The sequence below is a fragment of the Psittacula echo genome, assembly GCF_963264785.1.
Source record: "Psittacula echo genome assembly, chromosome: Z".
Taxonomy (NCBI): Eukaryota; Metazoa; Chordata; class Aves; order Psittaciformes; family Psittacidae; genus Psittacula; species Psittacula echo.
This window is the reverse complement of record NC_137742.1, coordinates 11,966,390-11,986,599: the sequence shown is the minus strand read 5'-3', so window position 1 is coordinate 11,986,599 and position 20,210 is coordinate 11,966,390. Positions and strand designations below refer to the sequence as shown.

The 20,210-nt window shown below is 43.4% G+C and overlaps 1 protein-coding gene across 1 annotated transcript in view; it reads right to left on the bottom strand.

Annotated features, from left to right (window-relative positions):
• Window positions 1-1,538: 1,538 nt before the first annotated feature.
• The window catches only part of LOC308231686 (phospholipid-transporting ATPase FetA-like), a gene marked incomplete at its 3' end in the record, with an annotated part of 68,126 nt that continues 49,454 nt past the window's right edge, over window positions 1,539-20,210 (bottom strand). The window contains exons 14-30 of the mRNA XM_080637348.1: window positions 19,546-19,589; window positions 17,833-17,998; window positions 16,812-17,000; window positions 15,857-15,972; window positions 15,777-15,797; window positions 14,306-14,470; window positions 12,336-12,420; window positions 11,653-11,757; window positions 10,520-10,625; window positions 9,484-9,631; window positions 5,734-5,917; window positions 3,998-4,221; window positions 3,146-3,229; window positions 2,549-2,696; window positions 2,447-2,457; window positions 1,990-2,235; window positions 1,539-1,598 (exon numbers count right to left, since the gene is read on the bottom strand). Of these exons, the coding sequence (XP_080493474.1) occupies window positions 1,539-1,598; window positions 1,990-2,235; window positions 2,447-2,457; window positions 2,549-2,696; window positions 3,146-3,229; window positions 3,998-4,221; window positions 5,734-5,917; window positions 9,484-9,631; window positions 10,520-10,625; window positions 11,653-11,757; window positions 12,336-12,420; window positions 14,306-14,470; window positions 15,777-15,797; window positions 15,857-15,972; window positions 16,812-17,000; window positions 17,833-17,998; window positions 19,546-19,589 (2,102 nt within the window). The remainder of the gene's footprint in view (window positions 1,599-1,989; window positions 2,236-2,446; window positions 2,458-2,548; window positions 2,697-3,145; window positions 3,230-3,997; window positions 4,222-5,733; window positions 5,918-9,483; window positions 9,632-10,519; window positions 10,626-11,652; window positions 11,758-12,335; window positions 12,421-14,305; window positions 14,471-15,776; window positions 15,798-15,856; window positions 15,973-16,811; window positions 17,001-17,832; window positions 17,999-19,545; window positions 19,590-20,210) is intronic.

Genomic DNA, 20,210 nt, shown 5'->3' with positions numbered 1-20,210 from the left:
AGTTTCAGACTGAGACATTATTAAGCAGCCAATCTGCTGAGCAGCAGATAGAGATACGGCAAGTGTGTTTCCACCTGTCTTTGGAAACTGAACATTGTCTTCACTCAGTGCCTTTGATAATAAAGGCCATCTTACAGGGGATGTGACATCTGTTTGTAAAACACATAGCAACAACTGACCTGCATCTCAAATATTTCTAAAATGGCCAATCACCCCGGTATTGTAGTGAAGATGGGCAGAACAAGTCTTGGCTTAACAATTTGTTCAGAAATAAAGGAATTGATTAATACATCAGAGACTTGAAAAGCATTGGGAGTTTGGAAGTAGAGTCTCCTAATACTGTTGTATCAATGTTGGCTACAGCTGCACAGGGCTGCTAAAAACATCTGAATCACTTTGCTAAGCTTTCATCTTCCTCCTGGTCAAAGTTTCAGGAGATGGACTAATTTTTATGTTATCCTTCACTTTTTGCCCGTGTTCATAAATCCTTAATGTACGGTAATACAAAGGACTGGTCATCACTGGATTTTTTTTGTTGGGAATTTGTCACTTAACCTGCCTGAAGGCTCACTGTAACCAAACAGTGTTTTTTGCATGTCTAACTGGATATTGGACTCCTATGCTTTCCTGTACCAACATGTTAACTTATTTACAAAAGAACATGCATCTTTCTGCAAATAAAATGCCTCTAGATATCTGTAAAAATTGGACACCTGGAAACAGAACATGAAAGAGCAGCAGAAAACATTCCAGACAGCTCAGTTTATTTAAAGGCCAGGTTTATTTAAAGGATCATTCCTGTGGCTGCATGTAGATGTGCATTTTTATGCAAGGAAGTGATTGAGGAAAACATTCACCAGGATGGATGGGTTTCAAAATAAGCATTCCCAGCAGCCCTCAGAAATGCCCTGGCATTTCTTGTAGAAAAGACAATCAATACATTGTTATTGCCTCCAGAGAGGTAATAACATGTACTAGAAATACTTGACAAGATTAAAGCCCTGCAGTAGGCCTAATTTGAGTGCAATCCAGATTTGTCCCGGGGCTTACCAACAAAGGGAAAGGAGGCTGTGAAGATCATGTACATGCCGTCGCTGTACATGGTGAAGGTGATAGCAAAGTAAACAGAAAGGCTGCCCCAGATGAAGAACTGGTTCACAACCGTCCAGTAAGAAGTGTCCAAGCAGATCTGAAAGAATGGGACAATACAGATACGGTCAGTGCCTTAATTATTCAGCAGATTGGGGTTGCACACAGCTTGTCCTCTGCTTCATATAGCTGCCCCCAAGACTTACACATTCAAGTCTCAAGAAATACCAAGCCACAGATGATAGGATGCCGGGAGACCATTCAAGGCAAGCATGTTTGCCTTGTTCTTCTGTTCTTGTCAGGCGAACTCAATAAGCCATACTTAGATCCCCACACCCAGGCTGTGATCTAGCATTGAAAGTTTGGAGAAGGAGCCTACAAGACCTCAGACAGCAGAAACCGTTATCTAAGGATGTGTGATTGATTGGTTTACTTTCAAGAAGTTTATCTCATCCCGGCAGTACCACCTGAATTTTGTACCACCCAAGTCTTTGCTGCAGACCTAGCATCTGCATCATGCATGGGGCCAAGCTACAGAGACAGCCTCAAAATGGAAATCCGATAAATAACTACCTGCTAGCAGTCAAGACAAGTTTGAAGAATAAGACAGTCTTGTTCTTCAAACCCTTCCCATAGAACTGGAACTAGTCCTCTATTCCCAGCCTTACCTGTTTTGCCTGCTATGACTGCAAACTTTTCAAAGCAGAGACTCTTTTCCTGTCACCCTGATCTCAAGCAAATCTGCTGATCTTACAAACATAGGAGAGTAATCTGGTGTCAATCGTGTTTTTTGCAAGAATGCATGTGCAGCAGCAAATGCTATCAGGATTCCAGGTGGCCCTCCAGATGCTGCCTTCATAACCCAACTAATTCCTAAAAATATTACCTGGAATGCCTTACCTGTACGGAAACCACAATCAGTAAGCAAGTCTGGACCATCAGTGCAAAGGACTGGTAGTCAGCAATAGCCTTCCCATCACTTCTCACTGTATTGTACATGGCCCCATAGGGGATGAAGAAAAGAATGAGGGAACTGTAGATCCCTTGAAACATGCACTTGACAAACACCGTTTTGTTAAAGTAGAGGTTTTGCTGGCCAGGCACATACAGCTGAGGAAACAACAAGCTCCAACGATCATCCACATCCTGAAGGTAGAGAGAAGATGGTCAGATTTGCTGGCAGCTACCCAACCGACCTCACATGACCACTTAAGGTTGTCATGTCTCTGTAACATGCATTTCCATGAGAAAAGGCTTAGCACACGATTCACTCAGTTGTGCTGACTAGCACGCCACATCCCAAGGTCACCTAGACATATTTTAAATGTTGAATTTTGCCTTTCTTGAGAAAACTGACAAGTGCTGCTGCTGCAAGAAATATGAAGGTACACTTCATCTTAAGCAGAATGCACGATCTGCTTTCCAGAGAGTTGCCTGGAAGCTCAGGGATAGGAGATACCTTTCCTGGGTCCACTGGGACTCAGGTCCGCTCCTGTTTGATTTGGATCCCTTAAGTGTCCAGAGCGGAACCACTTCAGAGTAGCAAGTTCCTGCTTGTCTGACTTGTAAAAGTCATATAGAAACAGTTTTATTCCTCCTATGTCTGGCTGAAAAGTAATAATGAGGTAGAAATATGTATGTGAAATTACTGCAGAAAGACTACTAGAAAGGTTGAACCTGGAAAACTTGGCTTCAGAGATATAGCTCAATCATTGTTGGGTGTTCATTAAAAAGTCACTTGTCAGGCTGCAGGAACATAGCTAGTATGATGTGATTACTTCAGGGGAGTGTTGGAATGACAACTTTTACTGTACTCAACAGCCTGACCCAAAAGTCCCTCCTCACACACTGAAACCCACAGGCCACATCAGGATAATACACCATCTCCCCCGGTCCATTCTTTTTTTTGTGCTCTCAGATCTCACTGGCAGGAAATTATTCCAGGGGCTACCACAATAGTAACTAGCCAAAAAGTAAGCTGCTTTTGCTTCATGAAACAAAGCACCTGAAGATAAAGCTCCTGTAAAAGAAATCCAAGGGGTGATAGAAACAGTACCTGATCAAAGAGGCTCATTCCTAGCACTGGGAGCGAGGTATATACCAAATTGTAAAGCGTAATGAACCACTCGTCGTAGACAGTCTAAAAAAACCCCAACAAAACAGAGCATGACATTAGTAGAAAGCTGCATTTTCCATCTCTTCAACAGTATACACAAATTATGGAGCATTTTGGTTTGAGATGCTATCAAGACCAAACTATAAGGTGACTGAAGCTCATCAGCCCGGACGTGGGAGTATATGGGGGAAGGATCATGACATGCCAGCTCTCTTGGATTTGCTCTGCACCCAGTGCAGGAGCAGCTGGAGCAGGATCAGCCCTGGCAAGGCCATGCTCTGTAGTGGTCAGCAGCAGGCAGGGGCAGATGGCGAGCATTCTGACTGCACCCATCTGGCTATCTCACATGCTATCTGTGTTTCCCAGGGGCTGGGTTTGGTTGGAAATTGGTTTGTCTTCAACTAACACCACATTTTTCCCTTCAGACTTGCCTCTCTTTGCAAGCTGCTGAAGCACACAGGCATCCTAGTGTTAAACGGTTTGCTTTAAATGTGCTAATAGGGCAAGCAGAAGTCTTAAACAGACCTGCTCCACTCTAGTCAGGCCTCTGTCTAATCTGTATCCTTGTTTGATGGCTGTAGCCACTTTGAACCTTCTGAAAATCCCACAAGGGACCTACATGCTTTGTAATGCAATTAAATGTCTTTCAGGCACAGTGAAGGCAGCAGTATCTGCTTTGTGTTCATACAGCTGAAGAAGAAAGACCTGTGTGCTGCTAGTGAGAAAAATGGCTTATTTTGCTTCCTTTTAAAATGCTGGGCATGATGATGATAAACCAGAAGTTGGACCTACCTGTGCTGAGAAGCCAGAGAAGAACCCATACCAGAAATGCACTAATGTGAAGGCAAAATTCTTGTAGAAGAAGTATTTGAGGAACTTGCACATGCGGATGTAGGACCACCGGCCATGGACCAAGAGCAGGCGCTGCAGGTAGCGGAACTGTGCAAAGGAGAAGTCACTGGACAAGACTGCCTGCATCCCCTCCTGGCCACTGATACCAACCCCGATGTGGGCAGCTGCAACAAAAAAGGTTATTGGTCATGCCATTGCACTGGGAGTTTTGATTATTCTGGTTTTTAAATGAGTTCCCTGCACTGGGACACTGTGTTAATTCCCTCCCAGCCTTCATAGAAAGCAATCTGTAAAGTTCTTTCTTAAAAACATTAAAAAATACTTTGAGGCACTAATTCTTTCAGCAGCGTTGTGATTTTGGCTGTAGTGATGCATTTCCAGTAACTGGGCTTTTGTTATTTCAATGGTATTGCATCCTCCATGACAATTAGTTTTTTCTTTCTGGACGTTTTCCAGCAGTATAAATGCTGTTGTGCACAACAGCCACTGTTACGAAAAAATAACTTCAATTTGTACTGACATGTGACTCATATTTACATGCGTGCATGTCCTTCTAGCAGCTGTAAAACATCACTCTAGAGAAGCAAAATATTCAGACTCCTTGCAGATTTCTCAGACACAGTGCTACAAGGCAGACTATAGCCTTTTTACATGTCTTGGGCTTTATAAGTTCAAATTAGTTCAATCAGATCATTAGATAGAAGAGCCACGTCTTTTTAAATAGTAACTTGGGTTTATTAAACACGGACATAAGTTTAATGTGACAGCTAATTATACAGCTTTAACTAATGAGAACAATCTTGATGGCTGGAGGTTGAGCTTTCCATGGAACAGTGAATTGATAAAATCCCAAAGTCCCAGTCCTCCCTTTGGAGGAGTAGGTTTGTTTCTAATTATCATGTACACTTTAACTTTTCTTACCCTTTCTTTACTGTCTGCCTGACTTATCTTCCTTGAAGCTCCCTACTAAGCCTTTTCTTTCTTAATTAAAAGGCTCTTGTTAATCAATTCTTGCAAATTAACACAAGGAAGATTAGCACGGGCCCTTCTGAATAATCTTAATTTAATTATACCTAGTTAGGGGATTTTTATGATAGATTCGCTGAGGTAGTGCAGCATCAAATGATGCTCAAGGACGAAGGACCTAGAAGCACATAATTTATAGCTGAAGAGGTAATTGACAAATTCCCCTACTACATAGAAATGCTAAAAAAATTCATGTAACATTATACAGACTATTTAGAGGTGTGAAGATTTTTCTTTCTGCATTGCAGACAGGCCCTCTCTGAAACAGATTTGTTTGTTCTTTGTATCACCCTTGTGACAGTGGTCATGCAGAAACAGGTGGACATGATACAGCTGCTATGGGCATCTGTTATAAGGTAGAAAGAGAGAAAAAGCCAGCAAGTGCAGCCTTAGCTTCCCACATCCTGGTGGTGGGAGCACAGCAAAGGGCCCTTCTGTGTGTCCTGGAAGGCAGGAGACACCAGTAGCCCATGGTGGTGGTGCTCTGTAGAAACCTGCCAAACCCGAGATGCAGCCCCTTCGTGCCACAAAGAAGGTGGTTCAGAGGGCAATCTGATGTGTTCCTGCTGCTAAGCCACCTCAGAGAGCAAATACGTCATTGAGTACATCATCAGTTTGCCAGAGGATGCCTGCTGTTGTCCATCACTCACTTTTGATCATGCTGACATCATTGGCGCCGTCTCCAATTGCCAAGGTCACAGCCTTCTTGTACTTCTTCACCAGCTCCACCACCTGGGCCTTCTGCAGTGGGGTCACCCGGCAGCAAATCACCACTTTGCACATGCAAGCAGTTCTCACCAGCTCCAGCTCCAGATTCTCTTCCAGCCCATAAGCCTGAGAAGGAGCAAAGGGAGTGTTCAGATCAGACTAGCAGCAATTCGTGGCCTGACAAAGAGGATGCAGTGGGAAGGAAATGAGGTATGTGCTAGTTCTTCCATTGGCAGGACGAAGGCATGATATACCCTAAGCGAATCTGTCCATTCAGTCACAGGGAGCATCCACACTGCATGGCATCATGCTGCACAGTGTGGACCTATGGACTTGCATCTTGGATGCACCACAGCTGAATACGCACAACAGACGCTCTGGCTGATGTAACCTGGTGGTGCATCAGAACTGTCAAACAACAAGACCACTAAATTAACAAAGCTGATGCTGGGCCAGAGACAGCCTTGCGTATCTTCATGTGGGAGAGTTTTTGCTCACCCCTCTTGGTTTATTTTTTAAGATCTAGGAGATCTGTGGTATAAACAGACTTCAAATAGGGAGCAGTTAATTAAAACAAAACATGGAAAAAACTGAGCTCAGGTGAGCATGACAAATCAAAACAAAAAGCCACAGAAAACACAATTTTGCTCTGAGTGCTGACCCTTTAAACCAGTCAGCCGTATTATTTCTGTTTGGCAAGCACAGAGATAATTGGATGTCTGGTCACCCCTCCAGCTCTGCATGAGGAGGAGGGAGCACTGTTATCTTTTCATATTTCTTTCTGATCATGCTTTTTGGCTCTGTTCTTTGGTGTCTCTTCTCAGTAAATATGCATGGGAGGAATCTACAGGGCTCTTTCCTTGTCTTTCCTCTTTCCATTACAGCAGGCCCTGTCTGCGTAAGGCAGACAATCTTGAGGTCAGATACTCTTTTCTTCTTGAAACAGATAGCTGTGAGTCACCAGTGCCCCACTCACCTCCCATCAGCGGCAGGCAGGCTTGCTCAATAAGAAAGACCTTTCTTATGGTTTGGCTTTAGTACCAGCCAGTCAGTGCAGTTAGAGACAGCTTTTGCCACAACATCCTCGCAAACACAACAGCACTAGCAAAATGTTAACACATAGTCTGTTAATGGCACTGCACACAAGTTAACTTGTATGATGATGCCATTACAGATGCTAATGTGCTTGTGTTCCCTTGCTTTGCTTAAGTGACACCACATCTAGCCCCAGTGGTGCCATCTCACATGTATGCACACAGGGATGCAGCACTGAATAGATGCTGTCTTTGAGTAGGACAGTTTCAGCACCAGTACCATTGTTCAAGCTCTAGGTTCATAGAAATAAATAGATAACATATAGTCTTGTCCATGCTGTCCTTGCGGTCCATGCCCCGGAGAAAGCCATAGTCCTGGTGAGACTGGCTGTGTCTACTACCTGTGTCCACTCCACTGTGGGCTATGTGGTCTGGCTGCTCCCACACAGGCCACATTTGATTTGCTTTGTGCAGGACATATCTCCTTGCCAGGGTTATGGGTGAGTGTTAGGTTTTCCACAAATAAGAAGGCGGCTTTGTCACTGCTGCAAGTGGTGCTTTTGTAGCACAGCACTTGGGATCTTGTGCTGCAGGCTGATGGGATGCTGCTGCTGCTGTTGCCCTTCCCACCAAGGTGCCCATTTGCCACTGCCTTCAGCAGCAGCTGAGCATCCTCCTCCCACTGCTACACTGCCCGGCTCCCCCAGCCCCAATTTAGAATCATAGAATAGAATCATAGAATAGTTAGGATTGGAAAGGACCTTAAGATCATCCAGTTCCAACCCACTGACATTGGCAGGGACACCTCCCACTAAACCATGTCACCCAAGGCTCTGTCCAACCTGGCCTTGAACACCACCAGGTGGCCTTGAACAGGCAAGGGCTTGTGGCTGGCTGGAATGTTAGAGGTTTTGCCCATGAAGATAGGCATACATGATAGATGCCATGAAGATGCACCAAACTTATATGATAGAGCTCTTGTCTGTTTTGCAGTGGGAATCTAAAGGATATTAGAGCTCTGGAGTTAAAGAGGGAGCTAGTGTAAAAAAAGAGTATTTGACAACATAGACGCTTCCTGAAAGTGTCCCTTCTAGCCCAGGGTCTCTATACGTGGCACACAAGCCGAAGATGGAGTAAAATGAGATCTTTTGTATAGCAATTTGCTGGGCTGGTATAAGAGCTGGGGATTGGATTTACTGGACTGTCATGAAGAGAGGTATCAACCACAGGGAACAAAAGCATCTTGTCTCTGAAAGGCAGCACCTCCCATCTCTTTCCAAATCTACCTCTTTGCTTTCCCTGCAGTGTGGGAAAGCAAAACACAAGACACAAATAAACCTGATCCAACAAAGCCTTTCTCACAGACAGGCTGGAATGTATCAAAATTGTTTTTTTTCTCTAACCTGTTCTAAAAAATTTCCAGTGATGACAAATCTATTCCAGTGTTTCACTATTCTTACCAGGAAGACATTTCATCCCAAACTCTCTTATCTCAGTTTAATTCCATTGCTTTTTTATTTACCTGCTATTATCTGAAGAGTACAACAAAAACTGATCAGTATTCTCTAGGCTAAAAAATCCTAACTTTCTCAGTTCTCCCCTTGCTTTCCAGGTCATGGATGACTACTCTTGTGGTTTTCTTTGTATTCTTTCTAGTTGGTTCACATATTGTCAGAGAAAATGGCCCAAATAAATGTAATTATTTTCAACTTTACTGATGCCAAATGAAGCAGGAGGGTTTCTTCACAAGTCTTACAGATGGATGGTGCTCTTAAATACATATATCTGAATTTGTATGTGTCCAGTTGATTATGTTGTGTCTAGTGAAAGTGGAGAGCGAGGCTTTTGTTCTTACTCAGTTGCATTCTCCTTTCCTCCAATGTATTAATATTGCTTTCAAACCTAACATGGAACTCCATCATGCCTACAGTTTCTCCTAGCCTGCTGTTATCTGCTCTTTTTTTAAATACTTAATGCAAGCAGTGAATATCAAATAAACGTGGGATAGCCCCCTGCAGATGCCACTGAATTTTTGTTTTAGATCAACAGTGAGCCCTTAAAAGCCACACTTTCCAAGCAGTCTTGCATCTGCCACTTAACAATTTCATCTAGACCATATTACTTCAGTTTGCTTGGAAGAACACCATGGGAGAGAACATCAAACAATTTATTAGTTAAGTTAGAAGCTATATATTCTATCTGTTAAATGTGTCTGTTATAATACTAAATATGGCTATATTTACTAAGTACACACTAAATGTGGATATATGCAGTAGAATACGTTTTTGGCATACTTGAAACCCATGTCTGATGTTATCGTATCTTCTTGCTTCAGCCATAAATTACCTGATTATTCTTCTAGCATCTTTCTGGAAATAAAAATTCTTCCAACTATTCAACCCCTCTTGTTCACCTAACATCAGGCCAACTCTTCACTGTTCCAGTCTTCAGAAACCTTGCCTATCACCTCTAATGTCTAAAAAAGCCACTGGATCTAATCTTTTGTTAGGAAAAAACCCCAATTTTTTAAAGCATTTTCAGACTTCCAGCATGTCAAGAACTAAGTGGCATCTGCAGGGGGCTATCCCACATCTATTTGATATTCACATTAAGTTCTTCAGAGAACTCAGCCCTAACATGACTCTGAACTTTTCTTACCAGGCTGTGGCCGGTGATAACCAGACCATACACCCCATTTGCTTGCTCATCAGGTAAAACTTTGGGTTTTTTTGAAGATTTTTCAAACTGAATGTTGATTTCATCACTGTCCAGGAAGGAGTCTGGCTTCATCTTTTTCCTTGCATCCCTAAAAGAAAAAAAATAAAAATCCAGAATAATAATGAAAGGCTTATGAATATATTTATGTTTTATTAAAACAACTTTATGAAAATAAAAAAATGCATGCTACCCTTTCTCCTTTATCCCTACAACAACATGCATAGTTTAGCTGCTGCTGTTTGTGCAGATCATCCCATGCTTCTGAAACTCTAACAAGTGTGTGCTAAACTTGTGCTGATTTAAAATCAAACAAATCATCTGAGTGTCATGAAGGACTACATCCCAAAAGGAATCCGAATTATCTGTACATGTTATACCTGGTAACCACCTATTTAAAGAGAAAAACACTGAAAAACTATCCAATTTAACACCTAAGAAAACATGTCTACTGTTGAGGCTAGGGAGGAAGGTAGGTAAGTTTCCAGATAATACTAGGAAATAACCATATCCAGACAAAGGACTGAAATGTGTATCATAGAATCAGAGAATTATAGAATGGTTTGTGTCTGAAAAAACCTGAAGATCACCTAGTTCCAACCCCCTGCCATGGGCAGGGACAAAGTGAACTGAGTATTCTATGAATAGCAATAGCAGTGGAGAAGCAGCATATCTCAAGCCTGGAGCTAAAGGCTTTGTAGCTCTATATCACTTGTCAAATGTCAGCTGATATTGCTTGCCTGACTCCACTTTCTTACACGTTTATATAGATTTGACCTTTTGGATCAAGAAGCTTCAGAGTTTATCCTCAGAAGAGTTTTCTACATTGTGCTTAGCTGCTGGATCTTCCAGGGAGATTACCTAAGGTCCCTGAATGAACTGCAACAAGTAGAGCCCATTGGAAAAAAAAAAAAAAGTGGAATAATACAAAACACAATGCCAGTGCACAGCAGTAAAACCGTCTATTTCAGCCATTTACCTCAGCTCTTTAAGTACGTCATCAGATGTGCTGCCTTCAATAACGAAAACATCGTCCATGTCATCATTCAGCAGGTTGCAGGAGTAACTGATATTCATTGCCGTCTCTGGGAAAGACAAACAACGAAGATGACCATCTTAGCAGCCCCAAACTCACCCACCAGCTCGTGGCCTTTTGAAACACATTATGAAAGCTCTCTTTCTCACCCCAAAGAGCTCTGAGCCTTTCAGAGTTAACAGCTTAAGACAGCCAGGAGAGTCACCTTTATGAAAACTTGAAACACCCTTTGGCCAATGTATGTGTAGCAATAAAGACATTTCAAGTCAATTCCAAAAAAATTTTTCAGGATTTTTAGCTTTCCCTCCCTATACTCCCAGAAAAGACCCAAACTATAGCTCTGAAGCAGACTATCAAGACATTTTGCTCAGAAAATACAGGGGGAAAAAAAAAACAGAAAAAGAGTATTATTTTGGTGTATCATAAGCAAAATTGCTACATTTGGAACACAACAAAATGAAATGTTTCATTTTTCGCAAAAATTCTCTGCCCATTTTTTGGATTAAGTTACTCGCAAACACTTCTGGCCTCCCTGAAATACTACTGTTTCAGCAAAGTTACTATTTCTCCGAAAGAATTCACTAGAGTCTATTTACCGTTTTTTCCAACTGAACGCTTTCTCCAAAAGTCTAGGTTTCCTCCATTTTTATTCTGAATCAGTAATGCCAGGACAAAACTGAGACAGACCCAACATCCACTTTAGCAATAAAGTTCCTGGAAAGCAGGGAAAGATTTTTTTCCACCTTCTTCACCAGGATGGCTGACTGCTAAAGTGACACCTTGTCACAGCATGTGACAGGGTCTATGGGATGCTCTGTGCCACCTCTCCTAAGGCAAAGGATGCTGCCTTTGCACTTCTTCCAGACTCAGGCTGGGAACTGAGAACAAGCAGTAGCTACAGTTATCTGGTCTAATTCCAGGTAACTTAAGTTTTGCCAAGCTGCCGATGAAGCAAAGCCTTGTAAGTTTGTTTTCTGTGCAGTTTTCAAAGAAAAAAAGAATGAGAACATGGGTCTTAGCTGAACCATCCCGCTGGTGGGAGAGAAGAGAAACACCCAAAGCTATAGCCCCTTTACCTTGCTTGTCTCCAGTGAGAACCCATATCTTAATGCTGGCTTTGGCAAGAGTCTCAATTGTCTGTGGGACTCCATCTTGTAACTTGTCCTCAATTGCTGTAGCACCTAGAAGCTTAACAGAAAATGTCAGGGAACTGGTAAGTCTTCCCATTGCTAGCAATGGAGAAAGCATTAGACTTCCAAGTAAGCACTCAAGCAAACAAATCCAGGAATACAGTTGTACTGATTTTCATTCTTCAGCATATTTACTGTACACAGCACAGCCCTAACCAGGAACATGCATGAAGTTGTTTGCCAACATGTTTGGAGACCTACAGTGTGAAGGGGACACATGTCCCCTTCACAGCAGATAGAGCTTTAACTGAGGTACAGGGGCAGCTGTGTATCTGTGTTCCCAAACCTCCATATACACCCTGTCACGTGGAGCTTGCTCCTAGCTATATTGGACCGCAGCTGTCCTATGGCTGCTGAACATCATCTCCAACCCATAACAGACCTGTCCCCACCCTGCTCCACACTGTCACACAACTAAACCATGAACTTCTCAGGACACAAACCTGCATTATTTTAAAGTTATTGCTTTTTCTGCGTTTTGGAGACACTTGGTGGTTTTAACCTATTGTCAGAAGGGCATGAAGGTTTCACTGCTAGCTCAGATTTAGATGGCATCTGCTACCACCTACCTCCTGCTGTTGGGAGACTCAGTTCAGAGGCTGGCTTTAAGCCCAAGATACCTTTTGGCTTCCTGGGATGTTCATCATTCACCAGCTATAAATGTTACCAACGTAGACAACAGCTCTGACAGAACTTCTTTATGGGGTCCTCAAAACTGCACAGTCCACATTTTACAGCAATAGTCCCTGGGCTATTAAGCTAGCAGGAGCTTAAATGCCTGTAGCATACACAGCCATCTCCTGGGAGCACCTCCTCATACTTGACAGCCTGAGTCTGAGCTGAAAGCCTGAAGATGGACACTGATGTCTAACATGTCCAAGAAGGGAGAACAAGGGCTTGCATTCTCCACAGCCATTGTCTTTCAGGAGCTGCAGAAAGGCACAATAATACTGTTGACAAGCTGCCCATGACGTGGTGTGAGAGCAGCTGGAGGAACAGTCACGATGCTTTCCTCACTGTGGATCTTCCTTAGTTTTTAGGTCAATCAATATTTTTACTACTGTTCTCTAAATCCAACCATGTTCCATCCTCTTGTGTTTTTATATCCTTACTCCCCTTTAGGGCCCCTAGCATGAGCCTGCCACACACAGGGACTTCTGCTCTTGCCCATCAACCAGACTATAATGCTTGGCAGTCCTCTACACCCATCTACGTCCTTGCTAACTCGGGTTCTCACACCCATTCTCTGTCACAAGCCAGGTTTTCCTACACCCTCTGTTCTTCCTAGAGCACCTTCAGGAAGTAAAGGCACTCCTGTAGAGAGTATAGAGAAAGGTCTGGTGAGCCAGACATGTTCCGAGCCACACTTCCGCCTCCTGTGAGCACATGACCTTTCCTTTATCCAAGCCATGAGCTTCATAACTCTTTCTTGCAAAGCAGCTGGCCCCCTTAACCTCCTAAACCTCCTGGTCCTTCATGCTTTGAACACGACCCATAGAGCTTTTGCACAATGTATCCTCTGGACTGGAGGATCAGCATTTTCCATTACTCTGCTGAGACCCAGAAGGGCAGCAGGCTCTGCCCCATGGACTACAAAAGTTCTGGAGGTCAGCATTTCCTCAGCTCGCACTTGCTTCTCCATAAAATCCTAGAATGGGACTTACCTCACCTAGTTTCAACCCCCTGCCACTGACAGGGACACCTTCCACTGGACCAGGTTGTTCAAAGTCCCAGCCTTGGGACTTTGTCCCATCTCAGGTCCTTTGTCCCATCCAGCTCCTTTGTCCCATCAAAGCCCCATCTCAGGCCTTGCTGGCATCCTGAGCATACAGCTAATGAAAGGAGCAAAGGTGCAGCTCCCTGGATTTCCAAGATTTCAGGAAAACACTGCTGCGAGTGCAAAAGCTGAATTGCTTCCCCTCAGATCCCACACATCCTTTTCATTCATTATTCACAGCTCTAAAACACAGGCAGACCTCCCCAGGGCATTTAAAAAGCTGTAACAACACTCAGGGAGAGAAAGAATGACTTGAAGATCACAGTTTAGCCCTATTCCAAATTGACACAAACATGTTCATGGACATCATCTTCCCTTCCTGCCCAGGGCTGCAAGAACAAAGAAGACATTCTCTGGAATGGGAGGGCACTGGGGATTATTCACTGCCTGCCATTTCAAAAACAGGAAAATAAATAGATCAGCCATTCACACATACAAAGGATAACTATGAAATATTTGTGTCCACGTCATCTCCCTCAGGCTCTGGTATGTCACTTATATCACGAGAAAGCTACTCCGACACCCACATGAGTTAAAATAAAACCATTCCCCTACACTGGTGGCTGACACTCTGCTTACAGGCTCCTGACGGAGGTGCCAGTGAAAACCCAGGACTGCCATATTCTTAACTGCTCCTGTCACACAACCCACTGAGCTGTTTGCAGAGCAATGCTTACTGAAGTCATACTGAGCAGTTTATTGACAAACCACCATCCTCGTTGCCTCCCCCAGGGCTTGGCCCAGATTCCCTGAAACACCAACCATGAGGTCTTTTTCAATCTCTTCATATAACTCCGACAGTTTATCTTCCCGTCCTTCCAAGGCAGTGCTTGCTTCATGGTGACGCCTGATCCAGTCTTGAAAGTATTCTTCATCCAAGTTCTTATAAGCCACCACAAGTGTCCTCAGACCTTCACCAGCAAACTCCTGAAATACAGTGGTAAGGCAGAATTGGTCAAAGAAAGTCAGTCTGCTTACAAAGGACCCTTGGAAAGAATAACAGTTATCTGTAAAAGCTTCTTGCCTAAGGTCTCAGAGGATGGCTGAAAAAATCACACCTTAGATTACAAACCTGGGGGTACTCCTCAAAGACCAGTTCCAGACCACTTTATCATTGCTATCCATGGTCGTTATAAAGAACAAATTGAAAAGGGCTTTCGTACTTTCTGGTTCTAAAGCTTTACGTTAACCTGGCACTTGTTTTCCAGGCTCGTATTCGTCAACAAAAGGTTCAGAACACTGGATGCTAAGTAAACATCCTTGAACACAGCCTTGAATTTTAGATGTGGGCTCAAAAATTTTAGTGTATGAATGCTGGCAGAAATCCACAGCATGAGCACAGTCAGTCCTTCTAACTGCTAGAAGTCCTTCTCAGTAAGTCCTTCTAACTGCTTTCTACGGAGGTATGATTGACGGTATGGATCTCAGTGTTGGAATAACAGAGATCCACTTGTGAAAACTGAGATATTCTCCCAGGCTTGACATAAAGGTGCATCAGCTCTGCTCTGCCCTCTCCCTTGCCAGCAACATTCTCTGGCTCCCCCGGGCAGTGAGCAGAGATGGTTTTCCTATTGCATAACCCCTCTGGCAAAACCTTCTGTTACCTCGTGCTTTGGACCGTACCAGCATGACCTGGCATCACAAGGGGGAGCAAATATCGGCCAAAACATCCCCTTACATGAGTAACCACCTCCCAGTGCACACCATCAACAATGTAAAAAACCAGAAGTTTGAGTGATGCATTTTTCTTGCTGCCCAGCCAATATTCCGCTATATGATCAGGAAAAAGGGAATGGGAGTGAGAATATGTCCCAGCATCTACCTTGTCCCTTCTGACTGAGACCTCTTGGATCACAATCACTGCAAATCTCAGTTGTATTCAAGAAGGTGAATAGCTCTGTGGCCCTTTACTGATCACCTGAGTTACTCTAATGCATTGGGTGTATGTGGTGTAACAGCAGACTTAGAGGGAATTTAGTTGTTAAAACACAGATGTGTTGGTCCATTTCAGGTGTTACCTTGCCTGGCTTCTAGCTACTCCAGAGAAATACAGGTCTTCTGAATACCCTGCACTGTATTTGCCATTCAGATGTCCCGGAGCATTTCAAATGGCACCTGATGCCCATGCTTAGACAACTGATTTGAGACCTCAGGCTTCATATACTAATTTTCCTCTCCATTCCATAATTAAAAAATTGGTGCTTAGGTGCTGTTTCTGAAATCTGTTTTTTACCTCAACACAAAGTACATTTCCCTACCCGGAGAAAAGGAAACCGTCAAAGACAGAGGGGTACTGAGGAGGAAAACACTTACATTCAGGTGTTCTGTGGTCTCTTCTTTGAGAGAGTCGCAGGATGAATGAAGCAGTTCATAAAGAATGGTGTCAGCCCCCTTGCAGTACAAAGTCAAGTCACCTTCTGGGCTTCGCACTATAAGGAAGGGGAAAAGAAAGGCTACAGATCCCAGACTGAGGCACTTCGGATTTAAAGCACTTCCATTGAGGCAAAGAAAGGTTTTCAGAAGTGTCTAAACTCCATCAGGTTTTGGCAGATTCCCAGGAATCAAGACAAGCTTTGCTTAGAAAAGAAGATAATGCTACTGCTCTCCACATTAGTGGTAGCAGCACAGAAAACTGTACCCATATTACACTGATCTGAGCAGATGCTCTGTTGAACTACGTGTTTCCTATAGGCAGCACTTTATGCTGGACATCTGCATTCAAAAGTCAAGAACAATGAATGAACTCGTCCTGCAGCTCTTACTGTTCCTGCCAGTCAAGGTAATACCACTCTCTTGTTACAGTTATGACATTCTAGTTCCTGAGATAGCTGAGGATGTTGGAGGGTTGATAAAGGCCACATGAGATTTCTTGAATCATTTATGCATTTTCCTTCCAGGAAAGGGTGCTTCTCTACTCATTCTTGCTTTCTTGTTTCCCACTTTCTTAGATTTTGATTATAACTTTAAAGCTGATTAGAAGGAAGACCCTTCCTGTGTTGTAATGAGGGAAGAAAGATACATTAAAGAGCGTAGTGTTTCTAGAAGCCTGTTCCATCACTGTGGTCCTAATGTTAAGATGTTCCCCACCTGCCTAAGTTTTTATCTAGCACTATTGCTGTGTAATTGAAAGATCAAAGCAGCCCATCTCAACTGCTCAGAAGTAAATGTTATTCAGAAAGAACTGCAAACAAGGAAAAGGCATCATAGCAGAATGAGGTAGGAGAGCCTAAAAAGTGAGAAACGAAAGAAGGGAGCAAGGGGAACATACCAATAACAGACATTCTCTTGCGAACGTTGTTGAAGTCAAGAATAGCCAGGAGTTTGTAGACTTTTGTTTCTCCCATTTCCACAATGGTGATGGTCTCCGGCGTGCGAGCCCGGAATACAAATCCAAAGTTTCTGGCAGCAGTGACGAGGGCTCCCTCATCAGGAGATTGGGCCTGATACACCAAGTTACCTGACGTGCAAGAAAAAATATGTAATGGGGCTTCTGCCTTGTTTCTGAGGCTAAACAAATACAAAATCAAAGACATTATATAGCGGTTAACCCCTTGCTTTTCTGTCTATCGTGCAGCGCCAAAAAGCACCTTAAATCCACATGTCTCCATCAAGTCCCATTAACCCATCCTCCGGCCAGTGTAAGAAGGCCCCTAGGCTCTTATGGGATGTGAAATATTCCCTTTGGAGTCCAATAGATCTCTCTTAGAGGACAACTTCCTTGAGTTTAACCCACTTCTAGTTACATATGTAACTACGTATGTATTCTTCTATCCAGTGCGTATAACTATCTGCATATATTCTTCTCACCAGTCTTTTCAGCTTATATATCAATTAATGATTCTAGTCTTTAAAGCACAGTTTTTACCCAGTCTGGGATGTCAGCAGGCTGACTCAGTACCTGTGGGAATACTGAGTGATAGAAGTTAATGAGTCTTCAGTAGATAGGTACTTTGTGTTCTTTACTTTACGGGGACCTGGTGCAGATTAGAGAAAGAGTGGGGCAAGCCACATGCCACCTCAGGGAAGCTGTGGCACCTGCAATTTCCACACTCCAGAGATGTGGTATTTGCAGTAGTGTCAGCTCCACTACAGGAACACACAGAGCGTGAAGATCCTGGTCCTTTCTCTTCCCATGTGGTATCTCCAAAGACTTTGGTTTATGTGTAGCCATATACTACAGAAAATCACCAGGAAGCCAAAAGGACCAGTAACAGCTTCTGTGGAGAGAGGACATACTGTGGTGCAAGGTCAACATAACTATTCAGTCTGGTGTCTTCAACAGTCCTCACCTTCCTTCTTCTCTTCTGGCATCACCGTGTGACAGAGTGAGAGCAGCCGGAAGAACCTGTGCGTCGGGACATCACCCAGCTTCACTGCTTCAACCAGGCTATGGTCATAGAATGCAAACTTCGGGTCGGCTAACTGGTTGTATGAGAAATCAACCTTCTCTGTCTTCTGCAAAAATATGGCTCACTGTTATTCATGGAGTTCTCATATGTCTGTAAGCCAATATCTGCCCATGGTAACCACATTCTCTGCCTTATACTTACAAAGGGCCCTCTCCTGCAGGGCTGTTCATGACAGATTGGTGAGCCTAAGTAACTGGAAAACTACTGAATCACAGGAGAGGACAGACACCTGAGGTGCCTTTCAGAGCAGCACTGAAACTAAGAATCTTGTTAGGTAAAGGTGCCTCTCTGTATGACAGCAAATGCTTCTACAGGCTTCTCAACAAAAGATTCTTATAGCAAAGAAAAGCCTGCCTTAAACACATGCCTGCTTGGAGGCATCATACTCCTGATGTCAGTGGCTGCCTGTGATAGTGGAATAGGGAAGCTCAATTTAAAACAGTTCAAAAGGCTGTACTCTCCACCCTGTTCTACCAAAGCAAGAAAAAATACTGTTATAGAAAAAATATTTATACAGAGAAGTGATGTGAGAGTCCAACTCTGCAGGCACTGAGCATTTAGTCTGAAAACAAGGAGCCCCAAGCAGAGGGGAACATACTGGAGAAACGGCCAGAAGCTCACAGCATGATGTGTCATGCACTGTCGAGCCTGCCCAGGACAATTCCAGCTCTCACCCCATCCCCGATGAGCTCATTGTTTCCAAGGGTGGGAGGCATCCTTTTGACTTCTGCAAGCTGACATTTACCACAAGAACACAGACCCACCTCACACACACTCCCCTGTGCAGCAAGGTCCAGGTACTGCCACACCATGTGGGCAGCAGGGCTCTGCTCCAGTGAGTATCATGGGCAGAAGGAGCTGCTGGGCAGGCAGTTGGCAGGAGACAAACATGTCACCCCAAGCAAGTCAGCCCTTTGCCTTTTGTTGCCTGAGAAAGGGCAGTCTGGAGGCACAGCACTCAGCACAAATGAGTGGGTAATTTAAGTTTTAAATGGCCTGGAAATGAATCACTGGAATAAGGAGTGGGATTTTCATCATCATCTTGACGTTTGTTACTTGGATTACTGCAGTTTTCAGACATTTTAGAAATCCAAGACATGTGGGTTTGTGCCAGCAAGCAGAGGCTAGAGAGAAATGGAAAAGTCACTTATTTTCACACTTCCCAATGCCCAGACATAGCGGCAATTTGACAGTTAACTTGTTAGCAACATGAACTAAACTCACTGATTCCCAATAAAAGCTTTAATTAACTGCCAAGGATAATAAAATTCACCAATGTTCAATTTTCCAACAAACCTCAAAGGGCAAATATTCAAGAGGAACTCTGCATGCACAAGGGTGTTGTGTGAAGCTAAGGGAACAGTGGGCACTCAGGCTACCCAACCTGCAGGTTTGAATCAGATTAGAAGGGAATGTAATGCTGGCAATCCTTTGACATCTATAATAACACACATCCCTGTTGTTAGGGTCAAGAGCATCAGTTCTTGGGGGGTCAAGAGCATGAACTATGCTTGTGTAGGTTGTGTCCGTTAGCACTTAGGCAGGCAACAGGTTCAGTGAAAGCTCAGATCCTGATAGCACTTGAGCACTTACCTCATTTATTTCTATCCTTTGCCCAGACATATCATACACATCACCTGCAATCAAGAGAGACAGGTTATAGATGCAAATTCCAGGTAAGTGTAGTCTCTGAGCCTCTCTACAACGAAAATTGGTTGAAGTGTGTTGAAGCTAGGTCTAATTGAAAAGTTTCAGTAAGTGTAAATATCTTGACATGAGCACTGGAGACTGATGACTCATATCAATCAGTTCCTATGTTAATCCATGACAAAATACAGAGACTGCCTGATGCTTGAAACACAAAGCAGTTACCAAAAAAATGACTGGCATTTGGGTAAAGAACACTTGGCTCAAGCTGAACCCAGAAAGGAAGTAATGCTAGGTGGGAAATTAAGGTGCTTTCAGGGCATGTCTTCTCTTGTACTTTCCCTTTAGAATGTGAGACAAAGCCCAGCTCCTGGATCTTACTGGGTTTACAACAGTCCCTGAACAACCACGAGAAAGAGCTGTCAAAGCCCATTCTTCATGTGTCTAGGTAGCAAGGCTCATTTTCCCTGAACTGATGATCTGGTCACAGAAATGGAAGACATAGGAAACACTAATGAAACTTCTTTTACCTGAAGAATAATTTCACCTGGAAGATTTGGACTCTGCTCAGCCCAGCCAGATTCAACATTGCATTGAAATAAGTCGTACAA